The sequence below is a fragment of the Lissotriton helveticus genome, chromosome 5_1 (genome assembly GCF_964261635.1).
Source record: "Lissotriton helveticus chromosome 5_1, aLisHel1.1, whole genome shotgun sequence".
Classification (NCBI taxonomy): domain Eukaryota; kingdom Metazoa; phylum Chordata; class Amphibia; order Caudata; family Salamandridae; genus Lissotriton; species Lissotriton helveticus.
In genome coordinates, this window is record NC_136065.1 from 1,683,933,886 (window position 1) to 1,683,958,637 (window position 24,752).

Here is a 24,752-nt window from a genome sequence, read left to right on the forward strand (position 1 = left end):
TTTTTTAACATAGCAGTAAAAGTATTTTAAGTAATTAACGCACATTCTGTTTCTAAACATTTTATATTTATGTTTTTGCAAGATTAAAGTATACTTAATTTTCAGCATAAAATTAAAATAGTGAGAGCGCACAACCTCATGCCTGTCACGTTCACAAACGTAACAGACTTAATGAACTATCAAGTGCAGACAAAATTAAGATAGTATTGTTCCAACCCCTGCATAGTTTGCATACCTAACACACTGCCCGGATTGTAAATTGTATTTATATAGCTTTTACTACCCCTGATGAGGTGTTAAAGCGTTTTTCTACAAGTAGCAACCTAGTCCGGAACCCAAGATTAGAGTTAAATATTTTGTAGATTAGTAATGTGTGCTTTCTGTGTTTTTTCCTTGTGGGTCCGTTGTGTTAAGTTTTCACTCTTAATTTCTTCTGTGTTTAGTAGTGTGTTGAGTAGGGATATAATATGGGGTATGGATTAGAAAAGGAGAAGTAGTAAGCTGTTATTGGGAATAGTGGACATGTGTGTCTGTTGGTTGGGTGAATTGGCTAACAAGAAGGGGGAAGATTGAAATGAGATGAGTCGGGAGATTAGGAATGGGACATGGTTGAAGGAAGGGAGTAGATATTTTTTTATACAAAGCAGAAATATCTATATATATTACCACTTCCAAATCACCAAGATGGTGCACTCTCGGACAGGTGCTGTCGTGCGGGGGTTCCCGCATATGCATTCCAGCTCCCAGATCTCTAGAGTAATCGTACTCAATAACGAGACATGGTGAGTTCACCGTGATTTATTACACGGACTCCGGCCAAACAGGCGCATTTCGGCAGACGCCTTTATCGATGTTTGTCGGACGCGCTGTAGGCTCAATTTTTTTAATACTCAGTGCATAATACAGTCAGCAACACAAATGTGAAAACAAATAGTGCCGCCATTTCAATGCTGTACAAACACAGTTTACAAATGTCCCTTCATATAGGATGGTATGTATTATATCGCCCCCTCATCATATGCAATTCATCATGTTCAGCATTTCATAAATGTTCTGATTCACATGATTAGGTGTGCAATTAGTAACAGATTAAATTTATGCAGTTTGTCACATAAATACTTTGACCAGATTTTGCATATTAATCATAAATCGCTAAATAGCACTTCATAATATAGGCGAATGATAACCTTCATGTTAGATCACACAACATCTCACCCTTTATGGGTAACCCCACCACTCATTACATATGAGATGGTCTCGGACTATACTTTCTCACTGATGGTGAGTGCCTCCTTTCATAAAGCCCTGAATCGGCCATTAACATATGTGTTGCAAATATAGGCATGTTGCTTTATACAATTACCTCCCTCATGTGGCTAAGTGTAACAGATTTCTGAACTTTTCTAATCTCATCATTTTCAATAGTAATCATGCCTATAATCGAGAAAGGAGAAAGTGCAGAGGGTGGTAAAGAGGGAGAGTTTCAAGAAGAGGAAAAGAAAAAGTAACAGCAGGATCAGACAACGGATCCTACTTACGAATTGTAAGACATATCAGCAAGAATAGCAAAAATAGCAATAATAGCAAAACACAATCTATGCATAATTCAGCTGTCTACAAACTAACTCAATTCAGTCTCCTAAATGGAATTCAGTCTCCTAATTGGACTGCAAGTTCCTCACTGCTGTTCATCCCCAAAGGTGTTTTGGTCTGTAAATCTATGAAATAAGGTGATTCTAAACGTCGGAGAAGCAAGATTTTGTCCCCTCCCCTGGGGTTTACTGGAACGTGATCAATGCAGTAAAAAGTGAGGAGATCCTTGTTACATTGGTGTGCTTTGTCAAAGTGTCTCGTGACAGGATATGTTGTATCCCCATTAGTTATCTCCCTCATATGTTCTAATATGCGTACCTTGGTTGGGTGAATAGTGCTCCCAATATACCTAAGGCAGTACGGGCAGTTTAAACAGTACACAGTATAAGGTGTTGTGCAGGTTAAACATTTCTTGATGTTTCTCGGTTTGCTCACCCGTGGCACATTATACGATCGTACTCTTTTATTACAGGCCTTACATTTCCCACATGGGAAAACCCCATTCAGTGTAGTCACTCCTGATTTTACAGCCTTCTTAGTCTGATTGCTGTGAATCAGTTTACATAATAACTCATGATACCTAAAATGGTGTATGAGAAGCAGACGCACTACAGAGCAACACTGGTATTGGTAACAGGGGTTATCATGTCCAAGTAGCCAGCAGACAGAAGGATGGATAACGGTGCACAAGAGCATAACCCCACTCATAATACTCTCTTATTGGGACATAACTAAATAATAGTGATGTGATCGTACCTGCCCTAGTGGGCAAAGCACATAGAAACATGAAAATATCAAGAACATAATTATTAATAAGAGAAAATAGGGCTGGAACTACAAAGGTCATAATAATGATAGCCCAAGTGGCACACCATATAACCAGACAGTAAATCAACGTCTGCTGTTACAAGAGCGTAGCTACTTAGAGCTGAGGTTATCCATAAATGCACCAAATGCTAGTCTAATACAGCCCCTGTGGGCTAGCTGGACATACTCCTCGTGATCCAGCAGTTTCTCACTAGTCCCAAGACATGGCAGATCTTCATAGCCACCAGAGACCCACAGGGAGCGCCTGGATCCTCACAGTGTGTCATGAATTTATGTTAAGCAGATGGAACCTCCATGATGTTGTCTTCTAGAATGGGAGCCCTGTGTCGAAAAGAGTGTGCAAGATGAGGAAAATCCAGTGCAGAGCATAGCAGGGGGAAGTAGAGAAAAGAACAAAGAAAAAGAGAAACACATAGTGCATATATTATTAGAAAGTTTTAGCGTGATCCGTCAATTGAGGGTCAGAAAAAACAGGGGGTCCCAAAACACAAAATCCCTATGCATTTTTCATAGACTTCTTGAAGAAAGGCTACAACAAAAGTTGCTAAACAGAATTACACCAAATTTGGCAGGAAGCTAGGTCTTGGTACTCGGGTTGTGCTTTTTGTTATTTGGTGTAAGTTTGAAATATAAAGGTTAAACGAGATATCTGGACGGTTGGGTTAGAGGCCTATCACTTGAGTCCCTCAAAAACCAATTGAAAAAATAGAGCCTTCTGATTGACCCAGGGAGCTTTTTTTCCCTGTGGGCCAATTAACTCCCACAAGGGCGAGCTCTCGGATTGGCTGCCAGCAAAATGAGAAGAATGTAGCTGGTAGCCATTACAAGACTCTGGGATTTAGTCCCCTGCCCTTAACAAGTAAAATAAAAAATATATATGATGGTCAGGCTAGGGATCCAGAACTCACCTCCAATTACATGCTCTATATGAAGAGTCAAATACAAATGTTAATAACACTTGCTTCCGGACAGTGGCGTGAGCGTTTGTCAGTTTTGATGGCGTGATCGACCTTGCTCCCATCCGGGATAAATTTATATCCTTGTGCTCCATTTTGCTGTCCCGGGGAGCATTGAATCCACGTTTCAGTTTCAGAGAAGGGGAATATTTGATGCCAATATAGTGTTGTTGGCAGTCTGTGGGAAGTCGTGTGACCAATTTGACGATATTGATTTTCACATTAGCATCAATCTGGTTCTGTGGAAGAGTAGTGTTGGACTTTGTCGGTCAGAATAGAGTACCGGTGGGCTGTGGCCCCCTCTTTCTCTCCCTGTTTTATATTGCACTGGAACTTTCATATTGTGCCCTGAAAAAAGGGTTGTGGTTGGCTGGCCACATAACACCTTCTCTACTCCCTCTCTGACATGGCAATGGAACACCATGTACTCAGATGTCATAAAGTGTCTGAATAACCCCACTATAAATTGTATGAGGATATACCCTACAAAAACCTGTAAATGTTTGTCAGGCCATTAATGTGTTAGAATGTATAGCAATTAATTCTTTACCAGGCATTGTATCTGGGGACAATCTATTTTCTTTGGATCCTTGTTGGTTCTACGTCATTGAGGCATGGTGCAAGAGGGTTTTGAATGATGTGTTAAGTATGAGTAGTATGTATGACGTCTGTGAGTATGATGAGTTTTAGTCTGTGAGGGTGAGATGGTTCTCTAATGTTAAAACATAATGGATAAGTTACTATGTTCTAAAATATTGATTATGAAAAGTATAAATAAATAAATAAAAACTGTTGATTTATTCTATGTAGAAAAGTTTTCTGTGTTATTAACATTTGCATTTGACTCTTTATATAGGTCATGTAATTGGAGGTGGGTTGTTTTTCTTCTCTTCGTACTTTAGTCCCTGTCCTGCTCTAACATTAGTTTACATTGGTATAAATAAAAAGGAAAACATAGGCAGAATTGCCACAATCCCACGGAATGCTTGCTGTCTGGGCCGCTTTGTTCTATCAATGGGCAGGGGCCCAACAAAATTAATATATCTGGGGGGCTGCTCGGCTCTCCTCCTCGAGTTATCAAAGGCCTCACAGATCCCACCCTCTGAGCCAAAATTTCTAGAAATGGGGAGAGAGCCCCAGGACCCCATCCTCCAGAGCTGGCTCACTGGCTATGTTTCGAGGAGCCCACCCCTAAGACATAGTGGTTTTCGCTGCCCTCACCGGCATGGGCAGGGAAACCTGTGTTTGCTCCCGCTTGGAGGGACCATTATTGAATCTCGCACTAAGAAGGAGCAAACAAATGCTCCCGCCGGTTGGAAGCAAACTTTATCTGCTTCCTTGCCCGCACTGATGCAGGCAGGGAAACCGATCATAATATTGCTTCCGCCTGGAATGGAGAGCATTAGTAGTGTCTCCCTCTGGATGGAAGCAATGTCTGCTCCTAGTGTATGGGTGGAGCCAGCTGGGGTTATTGGGTCCCCCCAACAAATGTATGGTGTGTGCCCTTTATTGATGCAGGCCCCAGGTAATGGGTCCCCTTGGGTACAGAAAAGGCTTGGGTGGTGCCCCTCCCCTTTAATTTTAGTAGTGGCCATGGGGGATGGGGTCTCCTGAGCCTAACAAGGCTCAGGAAGGGGGAACCATGCGGCCCCCCTCCCTTTAATTTAAAAAAAAAAAACAGCCCTGGGGGATAGGTCCCCAGTGCCTAACCACACTAGGGGGACACATGCCACCCTCTCCTTTATTTTAAGTAGTGACCCTGGGGTATGCTGTCTCCTCAGGACCTAATAAGGCTTGGGGAGGGGGGCCATGTGCACCCGTTCATAAAAAAGGACTTGGAGGATGGGGTCCCTAGGGCCTAATAAGTTTTTGGGGGTTATGTTGGCCCCTCGCCTTTAATTTGAAAAACGTAGCCTTGGGATGATAGGATCCTCTAGGGTCTAATAAGGCTCAGGGAGGAGGGGCACATGGCCTCCCTCCCCTTTAATTTAAAAAAAACAAAACGGCCCTGGGGTTGGGCTCCCCAGGGGCTAATAAGTCTGGAAGAGGGTTGCCTCTTGTCATCCTTCCCTTTTAAAAACAAAAAAAAAAGGACCCAATAAGATCGCCTCCCCTTTTAAAAAAAACATAAGGTCTTGTGGCCAGCCACACGAGGCGGGGGTCTGGCTTTACATAAGGCATCAGAATTTTTATTTACATTTAAAATAAAACTAGAAATTCAAACAAAAACAAAGGTTACAGTAACAATAACCTCTTCGTCGTGGCACAAAATTCCACCGCGGTGCGGTCGAATTTGACGCTTGTGCTGTTTGGACGTCCCCTGGCCGTCCGATGCACACGAGCACCGTGACGTCGGACGGCTGGGGGTCGTCCGACGCAATGAAGAGGTTAAAGTTAGATGATAAAACAATCTTTTTTTGTTTAAAAAATCAAGCCTTAGTAATTGACTGAAAAAAACAAAGGCTAAAGTAACTTTATAGTTAGGTGAATATATCAGTGACAACATTAACGTTTTGAACTAAAACAACCACAGAAATTCACCAGTTACAGTTAGCAGAGCTAACTATAACTTGCACCCCTGCCATGCACCGTTTATGACCTCACATATTACAGCACTTGTCGCATGTTCTATGACATCATTTATAATATCACTCATGACATCTCAAATGACAATATTGATGACATTGATTACATCATCCAAGTTTCCTTTGCACACATTTCTCTATAAATGTGTATAGCATGAGAGCTATGAAAGTTAGTGCACAAAGCTCAGATTAATATGAAGCATCATTAATGCTATCATACATACAAACCCCATAGGTAAAGCAAGCTTGTGTTATGTGCAACATTGGCCCTAAACCATTCACTTAATGGGTAGTCGAGTCAGTCTGTTAAGGGAGAACCAAGTTCCTCCAGATACTGAAGCCCTGTTACCTAACAATGCCCTATTATGGACATTCTTTACCTGTATCAAACTCCTGACAGTTACTTAACTTATATTGATAAATGGAGTTGATACAAGTAGAAAAGTGGGTACTGTTAACATTGTTTACAATATGGAGAGAGTTTACTCAGTACCACACTGTTTGCAGACAGTGAAACTCTCATGAGAAATACACCACCAAGTATTATAAAGTTTCTACTAAGAGCAGTGCATACTCTATGCAAATCGTACTCAAAGGTTTGACTATTCACCTAAAACCAAGGTCTGAAAGTGCTAAAGATCATACTACCTGCAGCCATCATACTGTGGTGAAGCTTTACAGATAGCCCATCTTCTGAAGCAAAACAAGCACATTTACATAGGTTAGTACCTAGGGCACACAGTCTTCTTTGTTAAGTATAAGGATCATGCTGAGACGATTCTGTCTAATAACTTAAGGCTGCTTACAATACTAGGTATGTAGTACATAGAAACTGATCCCTGCTGGAAACTTTTTCTGTCATACCAAAAACCTTGTGTGGAACATAATGAACACAAGTCGTCAACTGTTGCCTGCACACAGAGTTACTTTTTATTACTAAGTACGTAGAAACTGATCCCTGCTGGAATTTTTTTCTGTAATACCAAAAACCTTGTGTGGAACATAATGAACACAAGTCGTCAACTGTTGCCTGCACACAGAGTTACTCTGTATTACTAAGATTTATAATGTGTTCAATACCTCAGCACACCTACTGGGCATTAGGAGTACATGCATTTCGTAAACACTTTCATAGCTTAGCTGGGCAAAGGCTGTACAAAATCTGGTCCAAAATTAATACAGTAGCTACCCACCACTATGTAAACTATAAAACAAACTAGCACACTTATTGGAGATGTCTTCAGTGAGGTCACAAATTATGTCATAGAACATGCCATGAGGGTTTTAATATATGAGGAAATCTGCAGTGCATGGTGGGGATGCAGGTTATAGTTAGCTCTGCTGACTATAACTGGTAAATTTCTTTGCTTTTTGTTAGTCCAAAACATTAATGTTGTCACTGACATTCACCTAACTATAACTTTTTTAACCTTTGTTTTTTTCAGTGACTATATCTATATTGTATGGAAATACGCCTATCCATATATACATAGAAGTAGTATGTTTTACATATGTATCTTGTGGTGAAGTTTTTAAAGACTTTATAAAACGATTAACTGAAATTAACGTAGCCCTACATCTATACTATACACATGACACACACACAATACATACAGCAGAGCTTTTAATATCTTGTACATACTGTTTCAATACACTGTTGTAAACGTCAAGCTCTTCAACCGAATATAACTCTATGCACAAGATGTCGGGTTTTGACCTAAACACAAGACTCAATGCAGCCGTACTTTCAGTAATGCTCAGGACAAACACGTGAACATCCCTTTGACATGACATTCCCGCACTACAGAGCAACACTGGTATTGGTAACAGGGGTTATCATGTCCAAGCAGCCAGCAGACAGAAGGATGGATAACGGTGCACAAGAGCATAACCCCACTCATAATACTCTCTTATTGGGACATAACTAAATAATAGTGATGTGATCGTACCTGCCCTAGTGGGCAAAGCACATAAAAACATGAAAATATCAAGAACATAATTATTAATAAGAGAAAATAGGGCTGGAACTACAAAGGTCATAATAATGATAGCCCAAGTGGCACACCATATAACCAGACAGTAAATCAACGTCTGCTGTTACAAGAGCGTAGCTACTTAGAGCTGAGGTTATCCATAAATGCACCAAATGCTAGTCTAATACAGCCCCTGTGGGCTAGCTGGACATACTCCTCGTGATCTATCAGTTTCTCACCAGTCCCAAGACATGGCAGATCTTCATAGCCACCGGAGACCCACAGGGAGCGCCTGGATCCTCACAGTGTGTCATGAATTTATGTTAAGCAGATGGAACCTCCATGATGTTGTCTTCTAGAATGGGAGCCCTGTGTCGAAAAGAGTGTGCAAGATGAGGAAAATCCAGTGCAGAGCATAGCAGGGGGAAGTAGAGAAAAGAACAAAGAAAAAGAGAAACACATAGTGCATATATTATTAGAAAGTTTTAGCGTGATCCGTCAATTGAGGTTCAGAAAAAACAGGGGGTCCCAAAACACAAAATCCCTATGCATTTTTCATAGACTTCTTTAAGAAAGGCTACAACAAAAGTTGCTAAACAGAATTACACCAAATTTGGCAGGAAGCTAGGTCTTGGTACTCGGGTTGTGCTTTTTGTTATTGGGTGTAAGTTTGAGATTTAAAGGTTAAACGAGATATCTGGACGGTTGGGTTAGAGGCCTCTCAATTGAGTCCCTCAAAAACCAATTGAAAAAATAGAGCCTTTTGATTGATCCAGGGAGATTTTTTTTCCCTGTGGGCCAATTAACTCCCACAAGGGCGAGCTCTCTGATTGGCTGCCATCAAAATGAGAAGAATGTAGCTGGTAGCCATTACAAGACTCTGGGATTTAGTCCCCTTCCCTTAACAAGTAAAATAAAAAATATATATGATGGTCAGGCTAGGGATCCAGAACTCACCTCCAATTACATGCTCTATATGAAGAGTCAAATACAAATGTTAATAACACTTGCTTCCGGACAGTGGCGTGAGCGTTTGTCAGTTTTGATGGCGTGATCGACCTTGCTCCCATCCGGGATAAATTTATATCCTTGTGCTCCATTTTGCTGTCCCGGGGAGCATTGAATCCACGTTTCAGTTTCAGAGAAGGGGAATATTTGATGCCAATATAGTGTTGTTGGCAGTCTGTGGGAAGTCGTCTGACCAATTTGACGATATTGATTTTCACATTAGCATCAATCTGGTTCTGTGGAAGAGTAGTGTTGGACTTTGTCGGTCAGAATAGAGAACCGGTGGGCTGTGGGCCCCTCTATCTCTCCCTGTTTTATATTGCACTGGAACTTTCATATTGTGCCCTGAAAAAAGGGTTGTGGTTGGCTGGCCACATAACACCTTCTCTACTCCCTCTCTGACATGGCAATGGAACACCATGTACTCAGATATCATAAAGTGTCTGAATAACCCCACTATAAATTGTATGAGGATGTACCCTACAAAAACCTGTAAATGTTTGTCAGGCCATTAATGTGTTAGAATGTATAGCAATTAATTCTTTACCAGGCATTGTATCTGGGGACAATCTATTTTCTTTGGATCCTAGTTGGTTCTACGTCATTGAGGCATGGTGCAAGAGGGTTTTGAATGATGTGTTAAGTATGAGTGGTATGTATGACGTCTGTGAGTATGATGAGTTTTAGTCTGAGGGTGAGATGGCTCTCTAATGTTAAAACATAATGGATAAGTTACTATGTTCTAAAATACTGATTATGAAAAGTATAAATAAATAAATAAAAACTGTTGATTTATTCTATGTAGAAAAGTTTTCTGTGTTATTAACATTTGTATTTGACTCTTTATATAGATCATGTAATTGGAGGTGAGTTGTTTTTCCTCTCTTCGTACTTTAGTCCCTGTCCTGCTCTAACATTAGTTTACATTGGTATAAATAGAAAGGAAAACATAGGCAGAATTGCCACAGTCCCACGGAATGCTTGCTGTCTGGGCCGCTTTGTTCTATCAATGGGCAGGGGCCCAACAAAATTAATATATCTGGGGGTCAGGGGGCCTGCTCGGCTTTCCTCCTCGAGTTATCAAAGGCCTCACAGATCCCACCCTCTGGGCCAACATTTCTAGAAATGGGGAGAGAGCCCCAGGACCCCATCCTCCAGGGCTGGCTCACTGGCTATGTTTCGAGGAGCCCACCCCTAAGACATAGTGGTTTTCGCTGCCCTCACCGGCATGGGCAGGGAAACCTGTGTTTGCTTCCGCTTGGAGGGACCATTATTGAATCTCGCACCAAGAAGGAGCAAACAAATGCTCCCGCCGGTTGGAAGCAAACTTTATCTGCTTCCTTGCCCGCACTGATGCAGGCAGGGCTACCGCCTGGAATGGGGAGCATTAGTAGTGTCTCCCTCTGGATGGAAGCAATGTCTGCTCCTAGTGTATGGGTGGAGCCAGCTGGGGTCATTGGGTCCCCCCAACAAATGTATGGTGTGTGCCCTTTATTGATGCAGGCTCCAGGTAATGGGTCCCCTTGGGTACAGTAAAGGCTTGGGTGGTGCCCCTCCCCTTTAATTTTAGTAGTGGCCATGGGGGATGGGGTCTCCTGAGCCTAACAAGGCTCAGGGAGGGGGAACCTTGCGGCCCCCCTCCCTTTAATTAAAAAAAAAAAAACAGCCCTGGGGGATAGGTCCCCGGGGCCTAACCACACTAGGGGGACACATGCCACCCTCTCCTTTATTTTAAGTAGTGACCCTGTAGTGACCCTGGGGGATGCTGTCTCCTCAGGACCTAACAAGGCTTGGGGAGGGGGGCCATGTGCACCCGTTCATAAAAAAGGACTTGGAGGATGGGGTCCCTAGGGCCTAATAAGTTTTTGGGGGTTATGTTGCCCCCTCGCCTTTAATTTGAAAAACGTAGCCTTGGGATGATAGGATCCTCTAGGGTCTAATAAGGCTCAGGGAGGAGGGGCACATGGCCTCCCTCCCCTTTAATTTAAAAAAACAAAACGGCCCTGGGGTTGGGCTCCCCAGGGGCTAATAAGTCTGGAAGAGGGTTGCCTCTTGTCCTCCTTCCCTTTTAAAAACAAAAAAAAAGGACCCAATAAGATCGCCTCCCCTTTAAAAAAACATAAGGTCTTGTGGCCAGCCACACGAGGCGGGGGTCTGGCTTTACATAAGGCATCAGAATTTTTATTTACATTTAAAATAAAACTAGAAATTCAAACAAAAACAAAGGTTACAGTAACAATAACCTCTTCGTCGTGGCACAAATTCCACCGCGGTGCGGTCGAATTTGACGCTCGTGCTGTTTGGACGGCCCCTGGCCATCCGATGCACACGAGCACCGTGACGTCGGATGGCTGGGGGTCGTCCGACGCAATGAAGAGGTTAAAGTTAGATGATAAAACAATCTTTTTTTTGTTTTAAAAAACAAGCCTTAGTAATTGATGAAAAAAAACAAAGGCTTAAGTAACTTTATAGTTAGGTGAATATATCAGTGACAACATTAATGTTTTGAACTAAAAGAACCACAGAAATTCACCAGTTACAGTTAGCAGAGCTAACTATAACTTGCACCCCTGCCATGCACCGTTTATGACCTCACATATTACAGCACTTGTCACATGTTCTATGACATCATTTATAATATCACTCATGACATCTCAAATGACATTATTGATGACATTGATTACATCATCCAAGTTTCCTTTGCACACATTTCTCTATAAATGTGTATAGCATGAGAGCTATGAAAGTTAGTGCACAATAGCTCAGATTAATATGAAGCATCATTAATGCTATCATACAGACAAACCCCATAGGTAAAGCAAGCTTGTGTTATGTGCAACATTGGCCCTAAACCATTCACTTCATGGGTAGTCGAGTCAGTCTGTTAAGGGAGAACCAAGTTCCTCAAGATACTGAAGCCCTGTTACCTAACAATGCCCTATTATGGACATTCTTTACCTGTATCAAACTCCTGACAGTTACTTAACTTATATTGATAAATGGAGTTGATACAAGTAGAAAAGTGGGTACTGTTAACATTGTTTACAATATGGAGAGAGTTTACTCAGTACCACACTGTTTGCAGACAGTGAAACTCTCATGAGAAATACACCACCAAGTATTATAAAGTATCTACTAAGAGCAGTGCATACTCTATGCAAATCGTACTCAAAGGTTTGACTATTCACCTAAAACCAAGGTCTGCAAGTGCTAAAGATCATACTACCTGCAGCCTTCATAATGTGGTGAAGCTTTACAGATAGCCCATCTTCTGAAGCAAAACAAGCACATTTACATAGGTTAGTACCTAGGGCACACAGTCTTCTTTGTTAAGTATAAGGATCATGCTGAGACGATTCTGTCTAATAACTTAAGGCTGCTTACAATACTTAGTATGTAGTACGTAGAAACTGATCCCTGCTGGAAACTTTTTCTGTCATACCAAAAACCTTGTGTGGAACATAATGAACACAAGTCGTCAACGGTTGCCTGCACACAGAGTTACTCTGTATTACTAAGATTTATAATGTGTTCAATACCTCATTAGGAGTACATGCATTTCGTAAACACTTTCATAGCTTAGCTGGGCAAAGGCTGTACAAAATCTGGTCCAAAATTAATACAGTAGCTACCCACCACTATGTAAACTATAAAACAAACTAGCACACTTATTGGAGCTGTCTTCAGTGAGGTCACAAATTATGTCATAGAACATGCCATGAGGGTTTTAATATATGAGGAAATCTGCAGTGCATGGTGGGGATGCAGGTTATAGTTAGCTCTGCTGACTATAACTGGTAAATTTCTGTGCTTTTTGTTAGTCCAAAACATTAATGTTGTCACTGACATTCACCTAACTATAACTTTTTTTAACCTTTGTTTTTTTCAGTGACTATATCTATATTGTATGGAAATACGCCTATCCATATATACATAGAAGTAGTATGTTTTACATATGTATCTTGTGGTGAAGTTTTCAAAGACTTTATATAACGATTAACTGAAATTAACGTAGCCCTACATCTATACTATACACATGACACACACACAATACATACAGCAGAGCTTTTAATATCTTGTACATACTGTTTCAATACACTGTTGTAAACGTCCAGCTCTTCAACGGACTATAACTCTATGCACAAGATGTCGGGTTTTGACCTAAACACAAGACTCAATGCAGCCGTACTTTCAGTAATGCTCAGGACAAACACCTGAACATCCCTTTGACATGACATTCCCTGCATATGTGCTTGCTGCAACCAAACGATAAACATTTGTACCCAATTTCCATTGAAAGCAAACATTGCAACAACTGTGAGCTCACCAGTAGTGCTCCGTACACTGGTGAAACTCCTCATCCTTTTGAACTGATGCTGTTCTGCAGATTTTGGACCAGCGAGGTGTGGTCTCCTTTAGACATAGGCAACTTATGAAACGGATGTACCATGTCATCCCTGTGGGCAGTATGATGAATGAAAAGAATTAGTGTGACGGGAACCTTGTTGCTTCAAACATTCAAATACATTTTTAACTCACCTGCCACTCCTCAGATCTTGAAAGGTGTACTTCTTCAATGGATACCTATTTGTTAAAACGGTAGAGGTGGTTTACTTACATGTTCTTCTGATAATATGTAGGGAAAGCATTAAATGAGGGTTGTATACGCCTGATCTTGCACCCAGATCCCCCAAGATAAAATGGACCATGCAAGTGCTGGAAGTGGGTGGGTGGTGCTAGTGGGGAAGTGAGCAGCTGTGTCCTTAGAAATATTTTTCCAATTTAAGCTCTACTTGCTGCTTTAGCGCCTCCCAACCTTCTCCATCCAGCTTCCTTTCACCCCTAGTCTGGCAGCCCTCACCAGCCATTACCTCATGTATGCCTCTTCTGTCACCAAGTATGCAAAAAGTCCATACTCAGTTATATTTTATGTACATTCCAGCCTTACTACAGCATTTCTGAACATCTACATTTTGTGAATGTTTTTCATTGGTTGCCATAGTTAATATATGTTTGACTCTCTGTTTTCAGTATGCATTTTACAGTCATCTCTGATGGGTGGCAATTGTGTTTTTATAAGATAATACATGTATAAAAGAATGAATAAATGATTGAATGTACATATAAACCACAATACCACAACAGACTCAAAATATCATCTACTTGCATTACAGGGAAAGTGGTGACATCCTCCCCAGAGGCCCCCACCGCAGAAAAAGAGGAGCACAGACAAGGCACCACCCCCAGTGAGTATTCAGTGCATGTGCAAGCAACCAGGACGGAGAATGAACCTATAGCCACTTCAAAGTCAAATCATGCAGTACCTCCCAATACCCAAAGGGCTGCGCTATACTTATCAGAGCTTCCAAGTACAAGGACATGGCACAAGTCCTAAAAAAAGACAAGTGGGGGGACTAAACAGGTTAGGCAGTATGCAAGTGAAATCATGACGCAAGCCATCTCAGTGCATGATGTCCCGATGCGTGACATTGCATGTGACATCACAGGTGACCTCACTGGAAGTAACATCACAAGAAGTGACATCAGATATTAAGACCTCACACATCTGTTTAGTAGGTATATCATGAGTACAGTTAAGCGCATTATGAGAGTTAACAAATGAGATTTGTCGTCGGGTTGTACCCAAAAAGTGGCGCAATTCCAATCTGGGCCTCTACTAATTCATTAATTTTTTTAACCCTGCCACAAAGAAATTGGCAACAAGGAGAAGCATGGCAGTAGATCTTTAATGCATACTTGTTTGCAAAGTCTACATTTTAAAACATTTGATTGGTTTAAGGCATGTGGTGTGAAGATGCCCACTAAATCTCAAAGAATAGTAATAATGGTGAGATAACTCTGGTGGTTATTGGTTAATGCACTTGCCGGAAAGATCTGTGTTTTGTAAAGTCCCAGATTTTAATCAAAGTAGTAGAGAAGTCAAATGTGTCTCCTGCAAAGCACATCATCTAACACACAGATGACAGATTTTTATTTTATGTAGATAGTAAATTGGGTTACTGCTTTTAACACAGATATTATTTTGTTACCCGCAGTTCATAAATTGTAATACTTGTAAAAACCGACATGGACATGTGACTCCTACACCTTGTAACCCTCACTGTCTCATGTACCTCATCTTGTACATTGATTTACTCACGTACATGATTTATTGTCAATGTATTATGTGTATGCTATGCAAAGAGCCCTGACACCCTGCATTAGGTTGCATAGCATTATAAAAAGAAATAAAATTGTGCTATTAAAATTGTTATTTGTGTAACTACTGGGATAGACAAACACACCTGACATTCTTACCATGCATGCATCTCTTATATACAGGGATTGAACAAAGGCAAAATCACACCTCTCTTAAGTGCCTGTGAAGAAATAACAAGCTGTGTGCCTTTGTTTCTCCTGCATGGCATTTACATTTAAGTGCAAGGTTCCAGGCCGCCCCCAGTCAGGATATTAAAACAAAAGGAGGCCTGATGGCCCTTAACTTCGGCCCAGCTGGAGGTGAAAAGAAAAGCTCCCTGCTGCCTGCACGTTGCTGCTGGGAATCGAAAGCAGACATCATGCAGGCACTGCTGAACTTGTCCTGGTGTCTGAAAATTACACTGGGACACGTTCATCATATTTCGTGGGGCCCAACTTCTTGGCAGGCGGGACGGCGTCCACCCTGTGAAAATAGTGGGTGAACTCCATATACCCCTCGACTTGTGCCCTATGCAAGGAAAGTGTCACTAGTACCTGTGGGTGGCCTGGCCCCGTACTGGTGGCACATGAGGATCCATGGGGTGAAGGGGATCTTGGTTTATGGTTTAAATCTTTTTATTGAAGTTTTTATCATATAAAAAAACAATCATGCAGGTTTAGCCGTCATGCCGTTAACATTTCTAAATTCATGACCCTGAAGGGACAAGCCAGAGCCGTTAGTGCGATAATGGGTCCATGCCAAGTTAGAAAAAACCTTACATGCTATATAATTAGCAAGTAGAAACATAGCAGTACGAAAACATCATAAACCCTCCCCTTCCCCTTCCCACCAACCACCCATGTTCCAAGTCCACCACCTAAGCTATCTAAACTATACTTGGTCTCAATCTCTAGTCCATCTGCTGCATATCAGAGAGGCGTAGTAGGCGGAGATATCTGGGGCAAGTAACTTCCCGAAATTCAGAGGCCAATATGGATAGAAAGGGTTGCCATAGTTCGACATATTTGGATCCCTCCCCCACTGTTGTTAGTGTTAACTTCCCCATTCCAAGTACATACCACAGGCGGTGTAACCAGCCCATGAAGGTCGGGATGTGGGAGGTACGCCAGTGTATGAGTATATTTTGCATTGCTGAGCCTAGCACAATTGCTATCCGGCGGCCTCTACGGGAGCGCAATGGATAGGTCAGGGGGTTTGGGAGCCCCAAAAGAACATATGCAGGAAAATGTGTATTTTCTGTATCAAAGTGTTTATCTACTTCGTCCAGCACTTGTTTCCAATAAGGTTGGATATGGTCGCACTCCCACAATAAATGTACCAAAGTGCCTACATGTTCGCAGCCCCGCCAACATGTCACTTCTCGAGTGTGGTCTATTGCGTAGAGACGCTCAGGGGTATAATACCAGTAGGTCGCTATCTTTGTGAGGGTTTCAGCGAGTTCCATGTGATAGGCTGAGTGACGTGCTCTATAGTATATTTCCTCCCACTCTTTGTGACTGTGTGTCCTGCTCAGTTCCCTCTCCCAACGCGCCCGGCCGGAGCTGTAAGTGTGAGCATATCTGGCCTGTAACATCTTGTATAAATCGGATATTAGCTTTTTGTCTGTCGTGCACGTAATGAGCCATCGCTCATAGGGAAGAAGATGTCTATCAGCCACGGAGCGGACCTGATCCTTGAGCGCCCAGTGTCGTGTTTGTAAATACCGAAGTCTCTCCATCCCAGACATCCCATATTCCTGTTTAAATTGGTAGAAAGGGATAACTCCCTCTGTGGTATACATGTGATACAGGAATCGACACCCAGAGGGTCGCCATCTTGCAAAGGCTACCGTGTCCATACCTGGGGTGAAATCTGGGTTGTCCATCAACTGAGTGAGCTGAGACGGGAAAGTAGTAAGTTCGTGTTTAAGGTTGGTTTGATCCCATACCTCCATGGGGACTCGCATAATATGTGAAGCATATAAATTAGGGGGCCTATGTCGTTTGCGGAGAAAGTGGATTTACTGTAGGGGTCTGGTAGCCACTGGCTGGTCTTGGAATAACAAGTGTTTTTCCGATTCTCAACGATTCCACTCAACCAGTAGGCGCAGTTGGGCTGCCTGGAAGTAGAGCTGTAAATCAGGGAGTCCGAGCCCACCTCTCTCCGGGAGTGTCATCAGCCTCTGCTTCAGGCACAGCTTCCAGATGAACTGGGCAAGTTCTGATTGTGTCTGCTGTATCCAGCCTGAAGGTGGCCTGAGAGGATAGTACGAAACAGATAAAGGATCTTGGGCAGAATTGTCATCTTGACTGCGGCTACTTTGTCTAGCCACGATAGGGGGTAATGTTTCCATTGTCCCAGTTCTCGCTGGATTTTCTGTCGTAGGAGCACGTAGTTAGTAATAGCTGTTTTCGAAAGAGAGGAGGCCAACTGGATCCCCAAGTACGGGATCACGTCTGTCGCCCATTGAATGGGGAACAGGCTTTGCAGATATTCCCGGGTGGATTGCGTTAGGGATAGATCTAGGGCAATCGACTTGTCCATATTCACTTTGAACCCGGCAATCCGTGCAAAGAGATCCAAGTCCCCTAGGCATGCCGGTAGCACACCCCGTGGGTTAGATAGTGAAATCAAAACATCATCAGCGTAAAGACTGGTCGTATGGGCATAACCGCCAAATTTCATACCGGTGATCGATGGTTTGTGTTGCATCTTTTGGGCCAGTGGTTCCATATAAAGAGCGATAAGGAGAGGCGGTCAAGGGCACCCCTGCCTCGGACCCCTCTCAATGGTGAATCGGGAAGATGTGTGTCCGGTTATGGGAACTGTAGCCATCGGGAATTTATAGCAATTCAAGACATATATGTGGAATTTCTCGCCCATCCCCACTTGTTCCAGAACTTGCTCCAGGTTAGGCCAGTGGACCCTATCGAGCGCCTTTCCGGCGTCGATAGCGAGCATCATGTATTCTCCCTGTGTGCGTGTGGCTTTTTCTATAAGGTGCAGGGCTCGTTTTGTGTTGTCAGAGGTTTGGCGTTTAGGGATGAAGCCCGCCTGATCCGGATCAACGAGATCAGGCATATGAGGCGCAAGGCGGGAGGCTAGAATCCCTGTGTATAGCTTAAGATCTATATAAAGAAGGGAGATAGGGCGATATGCCCCACACTGAGTCTTGTCCTTTCCTGGTTTGGGGATCACCGCTATGGAGACCTCCAGGAGATCTCCCGGGATCGCACCGTGTTCCGCAAAGGAATTGAAAAGTTCAGTGAGGAGAGGGGCGATGTGGGCACAGACCGTTTTTATAAAAAACAGCAGAGAAGCCATCCGGCCCAGATTCTTTCGCTAGTTTGAGGCGCGCAATGGCGCCAATGACTTCTTCTGCTCAAATGTCTCTTTCAAGGTGGTCGGCTTGGATTTTAGCCAAAGCCGGGAGAGTGATAGAGTCTAGGTAGGATGCCCCAACTGAGCTCTCTAGTAGAGAGCTAGTATAGAGGTTGGCGTAAAAATCGCGAAATGCTTCGGCGATGTCCCTGTCTTCTGAGACACGTTCACCATCCCTCCGGAGAATTTTCTGAACCCTCTGCTTTTGCCTGGTCTCGCGTAGCTTAAGAGCAAGAAGGCGCCCGCACCTATCTCCCCCTGTGTAATAAGCGTGCTGCAGTCGCAAGGCCGCAAATTCCATCCTATCCTGGTCAAGCGCCACGAGTTGTTGGCGCACAGCCTGAAGTTGCCTCCACACTCGAGGGGCTCCCATCTTCTGATTCATCTGTTCCAGCTCTCTGATTTGTTGGGTGAGTTCTTCCCGCTTGCTCCTATGCTTTACATTGTCTGCAGCTGAGATGGCTATTAACTCCCCCTAATGACTGCCTTTAGTGCCGCCCATTGTGTTGGGAGGGTGGTGTCAGTGTTGGCATTGTGAGAGAGGTAGTCAGTGTTGGCGCACTGTACCCGCTTAACCACTTCCTTGCGATGCAGTAGTGTATCGCTGAGGCGCCATGTCCTAGAGGGCTGATATGTAGGTGGGAGGGTAAGAACAGCTGTTAACGGGGCATGATCTGAGAGGGAGGCGACTCCTATTTCTACCCCTGACGTTAGCGCGTGTACGGGCGCGGATGCCAGCAGATAATCCAACCGGGTGTATGTTTAATGCGCACTGGAATAGTAAGAGTATTCGCGGTTTTGGGGGGTGGAAGTTACGCCATAGGTCGCTGAACTCTAAGTCATGTAAACGAGTCAAACCCTCTGCAGAAAGGGCACCTCTCTGATGTGTGCGTTGACATGATCTGTCTAAGTTGTTGTCAAGAACCAGGTTTAGATCTCCCCGTAAAAGAATGTGGTGATCGGACGTGGCTGGGGCTTCCATAAGAGCGGAGTGTAAGAATTGTTCCTGGCCACCATTTGGGGCGTACACTGAACCAATGGTGAGTGTCAATCCACCTATGCCAAATCTATAAGTCAATAGTCTACCCTTTATCTCGGCCTCTTTGTGTAAGATCTCATCTTTAAACCGCTGAGCCACCAGGATTGCAACCCTGGCGGTTTTAGTTGGACCTGAGGAGAAGAACTGAGTTGGGAACTTCCGGGACCGGAGGCGGTGACAATCTTTAGACAAAAGGTGTGTTTCCTGCAACAGGCAGATATCTGCTTGGGTATGCCCCAGACACAAAAGAATCGCTCTGCGCTTCAATGGCTTATTAAGACCTCTCACGTTTAGGGTGAGTATTTTAAGCGTGGTAGCAGGCATTCACCATGGGAACAGCATAAAAAGCAATGGCGGGGTGCTGGGTCTGGTACTATCGAGGCGCAGGGTATTCTCTCGCCTAAGAGTGCCAGGGAGACGTGAACCTACGCTAACCCTGAAAGGAAGGTGGACAAGGAACACTGGATCCCCCCAAATTTCCCCCCCCCCAAAGTAGAAACGTTGAAAAAGGAGAACAGTAACATATTGTCCATCATCCGTAGGAGATTGGAAGTGTGGCAAATTGGGGTAGTCGACTAGGATTCGAAAAGCCCCCCTCCCGCCAACGGCCCGAGGCAGAGAACAAACAATCAGTCGGCCATTTGATATCATAAAGTTCAGCCGGGTTGAGATGTAGCCAGTTCCGTTAAGGCAGTTTCAAACGCAGCTTGCTGGCCCTTTGTGATTTCTGCAGCAAGGTTTTCCTAGGAAGACGTCTTAGGCCTTGTTGGCGCCATCGGGGCTTGGAGTCATCCATTTCTGTTTTGAGGCCCTCCGTATCATTCTCCTCTGTGGGGTGGGGTCCACACCCAGCAAGCAGCAGGCCTCCGTCAAGGATCGTAACTGGTACAGTTTATTGTCCATGTGGAACACCAGACGGAACGGATGGCCCCAACTGTAGGAAATATTGCGCTGTTGTAAGTGAGCAATGATGGGTCTAAAGGTTCGACGTTTTTGCAGGGTGAGTGCTGACAAGTCCTGATATAGAACCGGCGTTTGATTGCGAAACGTCAGAGGGTGTAGCTAGCATGCTTTTTGGAGGATATCTTCTTTGGTGCGGTAATCTTGCACGCAGACCAAAATGTCCGGTGGCGGAGCCGATGGGGCCCGTGGGGGACCCACCCTATCCGCTCTGTCCAGGCGTAGCTCTGTGTCTAGGGGCCTCCCTAGGATGTGATTAAATAGCTCCCTCGTATACCTGAAAAAGTCCTTTGTGTCATCTTCTAGTTTCACTCCTCGAATTCGGATATTATGTCGCCGGGAGTGGTTTTCCAGGTCTTCGAGGTCTGTCTGAAGGTCAATCTGCTGATCATGTATCCTGAGAACCTCCTGCTGCAGCGCTGCTAGTTCCGTGTCCCTTCCGTCGCTTTTATCCTCCAACTCGGCGACTCGTTCACCTATGCCGTCCACGTCCCTGCGGACCTCCTTAATTTTCTCTGCAAATTCTCTCTTGAGCATTTGGATATCTTCCCTTAGCGCCACAAACATGGATTCCAAGAATGCCTTGGTGATCGGTTTCGCCCCATCATCGCGTTCAGGTGTGGGCCCGGCAGTGCCTGATGCCATGCTGGTAGACTGTTGCCCGGCCTGGGCTTTCGCAAACAAGTCCTTTAGTGTCTTATCTTTGCGACCCCGAGAGGAGGACGTATCGTGCAACGACTGAGTCCCAGGGGAGCTGTGAGCTGACCGCGTCCCCACCGGGTACCAAGACCAGCACCCCAGGGAACGTTGGGGTCTGGGAGTCGTCCAAGTGAAGGCGTCTCTCACCAGCCGCTCTCCCCATCCCGTAGGTGTGCTCGAAAAAGGAAGGTGGGGGCACTTGCCTTAGATGGTCCGTTGTCTCTGTGGTTCTGCGTGAAGTCCTTCAGGGCAGAGCCCCCGCCACCCGGGGTCCATCAGTTGCCTGTCCTAGAGCAGGAGCGCTCTATTGGGCCCCCAGAGCCCGCGAATAGCGTCTGATCGGACAGTGTCTCCCTGTTGTGGTTCTCAGTGGGTGGCGGGTAGTGCTCCCCTTGGTGCACCGGCAAAGCATCGATATCGGGCTTCGCAGCGGGCCTCACAGGAGTAGGCCGCTCACTCTCCCCGCCCAGGGGGTCGCCTGGCAGTAAGGCCCAGATCAGGCCTTAGTGTGCCCAGTCTGCTGCAGCTCGCCTCCCACACTCAGTAAATGGCGGTCGCGTTTCCGCCCGCTATGCTGTCGGCCGGTTTCCACTCTCTCTATCCCAACCAAGTAAGGTCCTCCGATGGGCAGCGTACTCCAGATAGAGCCCGGGTAATGAGCCCACTCCACCCTGTAGCACCCCGCGTCTGCAGTCCCACAGTCGGCGGCTGCCTGGCCCCTGTCTCTGCGTGCCTCCTCCGAGCAACAACGGTGGCCGGTTTCTCAGCTGTGCCTCAACAGGAGGGCTCAGGATCGCAGCCGGGCCCTCGGCCGTTTTAGCGCGTGGCGGGGTTCGGCAGAGTCACTCCCAAAATGGCGGACTGGAGTACTCGTCCCTTCCCAGCTTCTCTATCGGACCACAGCCAGGCACCCCTTCGTCTCTGCCTCCCATGACTGCTTTCTTGGTGGATCGGGACCCCCAATGGTGGGCACTGTCACCCTTAGGCCATGTGGGGCCTGCCTCTTCATCACCTGGGTTTCCCTTGGCCCCTTCAGCCATCTCTGGGCCTCTCCTTTTGGGTCTGCGGGTGAGTCGCGACTTAAGTTGCTAGTCTCAAGCCATTGAGGGTATGCCCTCCTGGGTTCCTTGGCTGCCTCGGGAATGTGCCCCACAAGTACCGCTACTGCACAAGCCCTGGTGCTTGGACCAACAACTGCTAAAATGGCTAAACGCTGGTGCTATAGCGGGCCGTCGGCGGGAGCTCCAGAACAACACGTCTGCTCACACCGCCATCTTGGCCACGCCCTCGGGATCTTGGTTTAAAAGTATACTGCGAGGCATTAGGTTTAAGTGTTCAGACCTCACCGGAGTGGTGTGAGGTCTCGTAGTCCTCTCTGAGAGATGGGGGTTGGCCAGGATCATCAAATATGTAGTGGGTGCTGTAAGGACCCGAGGTGGCTGGTCTTATAGTAGTAGCACATTAGGATATACGGGGCTCTGGCACCCGGGCAGGAGGCAGGGTAGGAATATTCAGATGGCTCAAAACTCAAAGCTGTTTTCAGTTGGAGGTATCGGGGAGTAAGGGGTAGGATGGGAAGCTAGGGTTCTATGGATCCTAGAGTCTGGGACTGCCTAGTTAGAGAGCAAGGGTGCTCCATGCAAATCCAGGGAGTCAACCGTGTCTTGGGGGACCTAACCAGAATGGGTAGAGAGGTAGCCTAGACTCCCCTACATTACCACCCATTTACTCTATTTATGTTTGCCCGCCCACAAGAATAAAAACCAGCGGGTCTGTATCTCGGACCCTACTCATCATGCTTCAGTGCCTGATTATTTCACTTTTTTCAGGACTTGGCTCAGACGCAATAGATTCAGTGACCAAGAGAGTTACTTGTAGCAGAGTATCATGAGTGATTCCCATCGCCGTTTGGCCTTGCCAGCTGCAGTCCCCTGGGGTGTAGACCTAGGGATAAAAGTGCCATTTGCTCTAGCCTTTACCTCTGAGTCTAGCACTTCAAATCGGTAATTCTCTATTTTTTCTTTCCACACACACTTAACAAATCACACAACTCATCATCAATACACAGCATTATCATTAAGAGCCCGCGTACAAATAATACTTGCACCAGAGGAGGTGGTGGGGAATTAGATTTCAGAGGGTCCTAGCATAATAGAGATGGGGTTGGAGTTTGAAGATCAGGGGATCGTGGTACTAGAGCTGGGGTGGTATCAGTATCCAAAGGGTACTGGCACTAGAGCTGATGCTGGGGCATAAGGATCCAGGAAGATGGTTATAAATATCCCTGGAGGTTCCTGACACGAGATCAGAGATAGAATTGTCAGTGTCCAAAGGTGTGAGCGAACGTGCCTCTCGGAGCTCCCGCCGCCGGTCGCCTTTATAGCGATCTAAATGGCACCTCCCTGCCCTGGTTTGGACTCCCGTGTGGCGTGATTGCTGCGCGTGTGTGCCAACTGTCGGTGGGGCCCGGAGCGGTCAGCGGCGGTGCCTGGGGGACGCCGAGTTCGGGCTGACCGGGTGCGGCCTAGCGGGGCCTGTGGAGACTGGAGTGGTGAAAGCGAGGCCGAGACGGGCGGAGCTGTGTGCCCGGCCCTGACGCATCCTGGGCGGGCCGCGGCTCACCGCAGTCCGGTGCTTTGGTGGCAGGTCTGGCACGCGCGATACAGCGCGAGGCCCCCTGAGGTTCTTCACCGGGGGGCTGCTGCGGACCTGCCGCCACCGGCCTCGCGGAAGCAGAGGGAGTCGAGGTGACCAGAGAGTGGCGGCGGCTGCCGGCGATCGAGCGCCAGGAGCGCATATTCGGGACACACCCGCAGGTGCCCGGAGGTGAGGAGCGGTGGTTTTCTGCGAGGCACCCCCCCCCCCGGATTTGCACAGCACGGGGCCGTGGCGCTACGGCGGTGTGGAGTGGCCCGCCTAACGGGGAGACGAGAAGGCGGACGGAGGGGGCACACGGCAGGCGGCGCTGGCGGGTTCGTCACTGACCCGGAGAGTCGGTTGGTCGGCCCGTGGCCTCCGCGAAGCGGCATATTAACGGCCGCCATCTTGTAATGCGACCAGCAACAGGTACCATAGGTGTCTTGGCCCTGCCCTGCCACCGATAGACACGCACCCACTTAACGGAGTGGCAGATGAGCGCCGCAGCTTAGCAGCAGTTCACCCCTGAGGACTGAGATCGGACAGGGGAGTCTGGGTCGGGAGATGCACCCGGGCACCTGTGGTGGGGGTTGAACGGCAAGACCCAGGGAGGTGACTGGGGCCGGGCTCGGCGACCCCAGTGTTGAGGAGGGTGGCGCCGGCGGGCTCCACAGGTGGGCTCCCGGGCTCAGGAGCACGATCCCGTCTGCAAAGACCGAGGCCCTTGCGCACGAATAAACCAGGGCCGCTGGCCACGCCGCACCACCCCTCGCCTGTCGCGGGGCCGGGGGACATGTCCACGGCGAGAGTGCGCAAAGTCAGATCATTTAAGGACCTGTTCACCCCTACCACGGCGGGGAAGAGGACGGAGCCCCACGTCCCTGGGCAACAGGC

At 46.0% G+C, this 24,752-nt stretch overlaps 1 protein-coding gene across 1 annotated transcript in view; it reads left to right on the top strand.

Annotated features, from left to right (window-relative positions):
• The window catches only part of ZFHX2 (zinc finger homeobox 2), a 527,257-nt gene that overhangs the window by 290,588 nt on the left and 211,917 nt on the right, over positions 1–24,752 (top strand). The window contains exon 5 of the mRNA XM_078640613.1: positions 14,118–14,189. Within this exon, the coding sequence (XP_078496739.1) occupies positions 14,118–14,189 (72 nt within the window). The remainder of the gene's footprint in view (positions 1–14,117; positions 14,190–24,752) is intronic.